General features: G+C 36.0%; 1 protein-coding gene across 1 annotated transcript; it reads right to left on the bottom strand.

Annotated features, from left to right (window-relative positions):
• Positions 1-1,542: 1,542 nt before the first annotated feature.
• Positions 1,543-6,792, bottom strand: LOC103944507 (zinc finger protein CONSTANS-LIKE 12). The gene is made up of 5 exons (XM_009354967.3): positions 6,611-6,792; positions 5,470-6,369; positions 4,509-4,739; positions 3,622-3,959; positions 1,543-3,521 (listed from the first exon to the last, which is right to left on the bottom strand). Exons 2-5 carry the CDS (start codon positions 6,151-6,153, stop codon positions 3,395-3,397), a joined length of 1,380 nt encoding a protein of 459 aa, XP_009353242.2. The 5' UTR covers positions 6,154-6,369; positions 6,611-6,792; the 3' UTR covers positions 1,543-3,394.
• Positions 6,793-8,703: the final 1,911 nt, after the last annotated feature.

Here is an 8,703-nt window from a genome sequence, read left to right on the forward strand (position 1 = left end):
TGCTTATATTCCCTACCTAACTAGTTGAACCACTCACATTATTTCCAATTATGTGTGAACAGTTAATATACATATATATATATATATATGTATATGGGATAGGATCAAGAGACAAACATTTTAACAAATATTTTTACACTTTTTTTTAACCTTTAGATTACAAAACATCCAAAGGTCCATATTCATTCATTAAATGACATAGATGCTTATGTGGATTTTAACTAATATTAAAGATAAAATAAAATTGGAAAAAAAAACATAAAATCTGGAAAATTAAAAATATAATTAAAAAAGGAAGATAATTTAACTGAAATTGGTTCTACTATTCCTATTTCGATTAAGACTTGGATTCAGACTTTGAACCTTAATAAAAAAATCATGAAACTTCTTCTTTGCCGATGAGGAAGCTTTATTATTTTGGATCTGGCCAGAGGCCCTGGCTACTCATCGGAAACCGGTGCATTACCAGAGCAGAAGGACAACTGGGATTTTAATGGGGAGATAGTGAGGGCTGGGTGGAGTCAAATTAGATTGAAGGGTTTTGAGTTGTTTCCCATAAACATGTGGTACAGAAGAGGAAGAGGACTATTCTTTTTTTTGTTTTTGCAAAGCCTAATTTAATGACCCTAGCTACTCTCGATCCTTTTTTTATTTTATTTTATTTTAATTTTTTTAATGATTACAACTAAGATTTTGAAAGTAATTATTTGTTTTCAAAGTAATCATGGGAGCTGGAATCAAAGGGTCATCATCGACTACCATCCATGAATTTGAGCAACAAAAGAAAATGGTAGCAGCGACCATGCCATGGAAGGAATAAAACGCCCATGATCCTAGGGTTTCTTCCCCTTTTAATTTTAGTTTTAATTTTCTTCCAAACTTTATGTTTTTTCAATTTTATTTTTATTTTTAATATTAGTTAGAATCCACATAAGTATCTAAGTCATTTAATGAATAAATAGGAACATTTGGATGTTATAAATCTAAAGGCTACAAAGAAGTGTAAGAATGTTTGTAAAAATATTTATCCCTCGATCCTATCCCTCTATATATATATATATATATTGGTACTCTTCATGAAAATGTTTTTAACTCCATATGTTTTAAGCACCAAACCATTTTTTTTTCCAAACATTACCCATATTGGTGGCATCCATCACCTTCCTTTTCTAACACAATTATTTTGTGAATTAAAAGGTTTATCAAACAAGTGGACATAATATTTAACAAGAAAGTGCCTTTTGAGAAGGTTTCAATTCCAACCATACATGTGGATTAATGTGTCAACACCATAAACAATACATGAACAAAGACATTTTCTCCATGCATATATACAACCTCTATGACAATATTGGTCGAATTTAAAGAAGGCTTTAATTCTAGGCCATACAAATATAAACAAATGCTTTCTTCTTAGGTTATCAAATTGACTGGTTAACCACCCACCAAGAAAATTATGGCTCAAAACCTCGCACCAAGTCATCTCATAAAGCATCCGTATAGCTTAATCATGTTTATCTTTTGCTTTTCCTAAATTAGTGGTTTTTATTTTGACAAAACTAGTGGTATACTTGGTTAATCTAATAGCCCTATTTTACAAATAATTATAGACCAAGTTTTGTGTGGAACTTAAGTAAAGGAATAACAATGATACATTTGTCATCTAGTCGCGCATGCTTGGTTGTCACTGGAGACTTGAAATTCCAGGACAGAATTCATCTTATAAATGGCTTTTTTTGGTTCCAACTTCTTGGCCATTGTCACATAAAATTATTCTTGTGCTTCTAAAATGTGCAAAGGAGTACACGAGAGTGGCTTATCCCTGTCACCAATTATCACTCCTTCAAGAAGGTTGGTCTGTTGTGAACTCTGCAACTCAAGGGCTTCATTGTATTGCCTAGCAGATGATGCATTTTTGTGCCGGAAATGTGACCGACGGGTTCATGGGGCTAATTTCTTAGCCCTTAGGCATGCCAGGTGTTTGTTGTGTAAAACATGCCAGAATCTTACTCGAAGATATGTTGTTGGGATTGCGGTGGAGGTGATGTTTCCAACCATTCTTTGTCGGGTACACAGAAACCAGTGCATGGTCAGCTAAACGGAAAAGGCCGGCCTTCAATTTTCTATGATATGCATTTTAATTATTGAGTTATTCTTCTTTTTATATGATTTTATTCTATTGTGGGATTGTGTTTTTTGAATCGTTAATTGATAGAGAACCAATGTATATAGTCTGTGAGGTATTGAAGATGGAGTCCTGAATTTATGGAACTGTGAAGTACCTTTTTTTTGTGCCAGCAACAGTTCGAAGGTATAAGAAAGGAGGAAACCCAAAGTTTTAGTCAGGTCATTAACTTTAAATTCTTATTAATGCATTTGTAATCTTCAATTTAATGACATGAGAACCAAGATTACTGAGATAATGCTTCTTAGTTATTGATTTTCGTAAGTATCCTTTCAAATTCATCCTAATTAAATTAATCATCCAATTCTGCTAAAACTAGTAGTTGGAGCGGATTTTTATTAAGAAATGGCTATAAGAACAACCAGTTTCAGATGATTAACATACTTCACACAAAAGAGTTGTATCTCAATTTGATTGTTTTACTTGAAGCTATTCTTGTAAATTGCTACTGAAAAAGTTTAGAGCTATTGGAACGGTGTTACTTACAAGTTCATATTTGAGCAGTATTTTTCGTTGCAAACCGTGCTACCTTCTCATTATTCTCGAACATTATATTATGATCATGCTCCACAATGAGTAGCCTGTTCTGGCAAGGCTGTGCTCAGTTATTTCTAAAGTGCAAAAGTTTACTTGGTAAGATGCCTATTTAAGAAAAACAAGTGTAGATATATATGGCTTAGATGAGAGGGTTTTAGTATGCAATCCTGATATCCAATTACCAACACACAATTGATATAGTATACCACTGTCTCACAATACTTTAGAAATTACAGTGGCAGAGACCATTGCTGCAAAATGTAAGTAGTAGTTAGGGTTGTTTGCAGCAAAGGTACGTTGTAGGGACGTTGAATTTGTGGAGTTCTTCACTAAATTCTTTGGCTGAATATATAGTATATAGTCAGTTACCAATTTGATCCAATAAGTTGTCAGATGCTCCTAATTGTTGTGAACTCAAGGCTTCATTTAGAAACGCCAATGAATGATTTGTGCAACTTAAAGAAATGGTGACTCAGATAATCATTATTGAAAATATGATTGAGTTCAGAATATTTATGCAAAGCAAATTCATAGGAATAAAAGTGGGGTTTATTTTTCTATGATTATGGAATCACAGTCATCTCAGTACTAGGAACATGATGCGCGCACGGATGTAGGTGGATTATTTTATCCAATAAGCCCTTGCATAGAGTTTTTCTGCTGATGTATGCCTCAGAAGCTCGTTGTCACAAGGGGATCGTAATCATATTCTTCGCCAGCTTTAACAAATCTTCCTTTGACGCGTTTTCTGGTATCAGCTCTGGCCTTCCTAGAGGCATATCTTATTTGTTTACCAAACCTAACACATCAAAAACACGAAAAACTCTTAAGTAAATGTAAAGCAAGTATGCCTTAAATAGTGCATATGCCATTCTAATATACATAGGTTAGACACGTACGTGCGAGTTTTCTTTTTCTCCTTGTATCTCATCTTAGCTTTGTCCCTTGCTTGTGGACTGCTAGCCTCCAAAGTTGACTCCCAAGGCTCTCCGGTTAGAAAGACTGTTGACAATTCACAATCTTGGTAATCAGGATTGCTTTCCCTGCTGATGCTGGGCAGTGTAAGTGACATGCTCGGATGAACTTGTTGCACGGTAGGAAATCCAAGGTTGATGCTTCTGCTGCAAGTAGGATTCATGAGTAAGCAGTTTGCACTACCATTCATGCCTGGCATAACAGTATCTGATCCACAAGAGGATTGAAATGCTGCACGTTCTTGTTGTCCTGATGATGATGCCTAAGGAAAACAATAGTCATGCGCATTGTGAATAAATCTGGTCAAGTCAGAATGCAACCGGATTTGCAACGAAAGGAAAATAATTCTTCTTTTTCAGTCATTTTTTTCCTTCTTCTTTTCAGTCATTTTTATGAAATTGTTAGCTCATACTAGAATCACTCCTTGAACTTCAAAGCATAGAAAAATATTTATTTCTTGCCGTCTTATCCTAAAAAATATAAATTTTTTTGTTAATATGGTAACTAGCAGTTCCTAATAGTCACATGTTTTTAACCTACCAAATCAGAGCTGCACCAAGTAATGTGTAAAAATGGACCACGAAATGAACTATATATCTGTGCCAACAGAATCATTTCATTCCTCAGATATCATTGATTAATGTAAAGTTGGCTATAAATATTTGGAATCAAATCTCAACTGTTGAACCGATCAAAATCACCGTTAACTAATCATTATCATTAATTTCATATCTCAAACCAGAGGCATCATATAATAAAAGAAAGATGATTTCATGAGAAAAGATGAAATTAAATTGGAATATACGAGCACCTGTGCAGCATTCTCTTTAGGACCATTAGATTCAGTGACTGATAAGCTTTTCTCCATTAACAGGCAATCCATTTCTCTATCGAGTCTATCCTCAAACTGGTATCGAGAAGGAACTTGTGGACAGAATATCCCATCAGGATTTTCAAAGGTCAATGGAACATCATCAACGTTGAGGCCATCACTGAGAACATTGCTATCCTGAATTGCAAGATCTTTAAAATTGGTACAACCCTGAAGCACATGAAGTGGTATAGCAATATGCATTAATCAAGCTTAAACAAGCAAAACCCAAACAAATCACTTATAAGGGGTTTATTAAATAGCACATAAAGATGAAGAAAACTATTTTAAAAGTGCCTCTATATGGTTTTTGCAGCTTTCATTATTGTCCTTTTGAGGCCCTCCTAAAGTTCTTACTGCCACCAAATTGACTTGCATTGTTACTCATTTCCCAAACCCTTGTGTATCTAATCCCTTCTTAAGAGTATCCCTTTTTATAAAAAAAATAAAAATAATAAATAATCACATTGCACGGTTGAGGTCACACTACAATGCGCTTCAATAATCAGAATCGTCCAATTTGAGATCCTCATATAAGAATCATCCCTGCAAAGAATCAATAAAAATCGAAAAATCGCTGGACCATTTGATTATCAATATGAACATTTTTGTTTTTATTGGAAACACTATGTTCGTCAATTTATTTGGTCATAATTGGATGACTAAATGGTTTCTGATTTAATTGACTTCTTGTAAGAATGATCCTTGAACGGGGACTTAACAAATAGGCGATTCAGATCATTGAATCACATTCAATATGGGACTGTGAAACTGTCTAATTCTTAATACGATCCAATCATCCAAACCGTCTTAAGAAGGATACCAAAAATATGTTAATTTATAGTTGTATTAAAGATGTAGTTGCATTAAAATACCATAACTAGCTAGTACAGAAAATTACCTTTGGCAGGCTAGACTCCTGAGGCAAGAAAGGTGTTTGATCTTTACCGTGAGTAGTGCAATTCGGATTCGATGGAAGCAAAGTTGAACTACTGGCTATCCAAGTATCAAACTTGCGGCCACAAGACTGATCTAATGATGATCCTCCATTCAACTTGCCAGCAGTGACAACCACCCCAAATGATCTGTCATTATTATCTCTACCTTCCAAACCATTATTACTAATGTAATTAGTCTGATCCTGGTTTGTTGCCACTACAGCTGATCCAAGTGACTGATCCCAGTTACTACTTTCAAAATTACCACCTGAAGAAGAAGATCCTTCCAGAACCGACCAAATTCTCGAAAACTCAGACAAACTAGGGCAACCCGTGTAACAAGTCAATGCATGTGTCCTATGTCCCCCCATCCCACCTCCTGCTGAAGCAGTAGTAATTCCATTAATGCTAGTATTGGTATGACTCCAGTGATCACAGCTCTGACATAAGGACGTCTTCTCATCCATACATCGGATGATAGCAGGTTGAGCATTGCACTTGTCGCATAGAAGGAAACGAGGGTGCCGGCGTGACAAAGCGTTCGCTGAGTGCACGCATCCATCACAGTACAAGCAAAGGCGAGCCATATCTGATTTACAGTAGACAACTGCCATTGCCATCCCACAAAACTCACATAGAGGCTCCATTGTTTTGGTTTTGGTGGAGATAAATATATGTGAACTGAATATAAATGTGAAGATAAATAGCTTTCGTCTTCTCTAATTAACCTACTAATACTACCCTTCTTACTGTTATTGCTTATTCCTCCTAGCTACGATCTATGACTGGAAATCATAGATCATGGCGGGATTCCGTAGCGTTTATGGTTTTAGGCTCCAACCACAATAAAGCTTTCTCTTATCCTTCATCATTTTCAAACAACAAAAAACAAAAACATATCAGCAACACAACACTCACAGATCAAGAAATACAAATATCTAACCAGTGACCTAACTATGCTCCAAAACAACGGTAGTGGTTATAGTTATAATCAATTTTAATTTCACTTCGAAAAAATTAGTAAAACATATTAGTTTATGTTTTTTTTTTTTTAATTTCATAACTGGAACAAACTAATTAGATCCGATTGCAATAAGCGCTCACCGGCCGGAAATGGAGCGAATTCCTGCCGAAACCATCAAAACAAAATCAGCCAGGATCAAACATGCAGTCCATCGGTATGCGCATCAAAACCAAAATTTGTTGATTATGAAAATGAATTTTTTTATTGAAAACAAGAAGTGACGGTGAGAAGGTAGCAGTGGCAGTAGCAATAAGAACTCAAAACCTTGACGCAGCTTATCTCTAGGGTTCTTTTAGGGTTTGTATATATTCAAGCTGGTCCTAGGGTTTCTGGGTGTTTGAGACGTGGCAATATGTGGGCCTGGCAAAGGGGATAAATAAGCGGAAAAAGGAGGTGTGGGTCAGTGTAGAAATTCAATCACAAGCTGATCTACAAGTGAGCGAAGCGCCGAATACAAAGATCACAGATGTGAAGTGGGGATTTAGGAGAGACCTTTTATGAGTTGAGAAGTTATTAACATGGAGAGTCCAATCTTAAGCAGGTTTATTCTCTCAATCTATCCATCTTTTTAACTTCAACCAAAAAAAAAAATTTAAAGAAACAAATAAACAATTTTTGAAAAACAAAATTGCGAATTCATCGGGCTAAAAACGAAAGCTGAAGTGTATATCAAGCAAATGATCATTCCTTAAAAAAACACCCCACCAAAGGCCATAGATTGGTTCGCCACAGTGTGAAAAATTCAGGTACTGTGCTAAAGGCCACAGGTTACTGATCAACCATGGGGCGAACATCCACAACTGTGGCTCCGTCCACCAGAAGGTTCTGATCGGAAAACACAAACAACAACCATAATCAAACAGACTCTGAAAGTATCTTCAATGAGATGGCAAATGTAAAATCTCGAAGTTTTATTTGATGGCCGCATGAAATCCGATCCAAAATTGATGTTTCTTCAAATCAATATGTTAATCATTATTTACTCCATAACTCAAAAGTACAAAATTCATAATCCTTGAAATAAACAAATTAAAGTGAGAAGCACAGTTAATAAGGAGAATGAACACCCACCCATTTATTTGGTTTCTGCCAATTAAACTCAACAATTGACCTTAGGACCCAAGAAGCTCTTGCTCCACTTTGGGTCGAACCTTTTGGCGAGTCCTCTGTAAACCTTAATGTTGACGACAGCTTGGTTGAAGCTTCGATCACTACTGCTCTCGATTTCGTTGTTCATAACTCTGCTGCTTTCTGTTGCTTCCAGGTGAGAGATTAAGTATCGAAGCCAAAAAGACCTTACTGTAAGGCCTATTCTTAGCTATTGGAAACACCAGTTGTGCTTTTGTGTATCCAGATTGAGGCCTAGGGTTACTCTAATTAGGTAAGTAGAGTAATTAATTAGTAAATCAAATTTTGCGATTGGGTTGGTTGGAACTTGTGAGGCTCCCCGCAGTTTTAGTTGTATTAATATTAGATAAAACAGAATACTCACTGAATAAAAAACATAATTATATGAAACAAATAACATTGATGAACAATTATGTGAAACTCAGACATTTAAGTTTATATGAATATTCTTGTTTCAAAAGAAAAACATTTTGAATATTCTAGGTTGTGGATATGGCAGTGACATGCGTTGGAGTCTCCGGGAATCAAACTCTCTTTGTGAAATCTTATATGTTAATTTCACTATTTGTGGTCTTGGCTCATTGAGATTTTAGGGGCATATCTTTAGGCGTTTTTGTGCATTTTATAGATCATTTTATTTTCACAAAAAAAAAAAAAAATCATTGTTTATTTATTTATTTTTGTTTTGGTAATCACTGAACATTTTATTTGGTATTTATCATCTCATACGTAGGAGAGATCTAGAGATGCAATGGTGACTGTAAGATCCCACATCGCCTGGGGGAAAAGAGGTGATGTGCCTTATATGTACATGCCCACCTTCCTAGGCATGTACATAAAAGGCACATCACCTCCTCTCCCCCGGACGATGTGGGATCTTACAATCCACCCCCCTTAGGGGCCCGACGTCCTCGTCGGCACAATTCCGGCTTGGGAGTGGCTCTGATACCAAATTGTCACATCTCAGTCCGCATAATAAGAATTGTCCGCTTTGAGCCATGCCCCCACGGATTTGTTCTTGGGCTTCCACCCAAAACGCGTCTTA

Source organism: the organism of the source record quoted next, unplaced genomic scaffold (assembly GCF_019419815.1).
Source record: "Pyrus x bretschneideri cultivar Hongxiangsu unplaced genomic scaffold, Pyrus_bretschneideri_v1 Contig12, whole genome shotgun sequence".
NCBI lineage: Eukaryota > Viridiplantae > Streptophyta > Magnoliopsida > Rosales > Rosaceae > Pyrus > Pyrus x bretschneideri.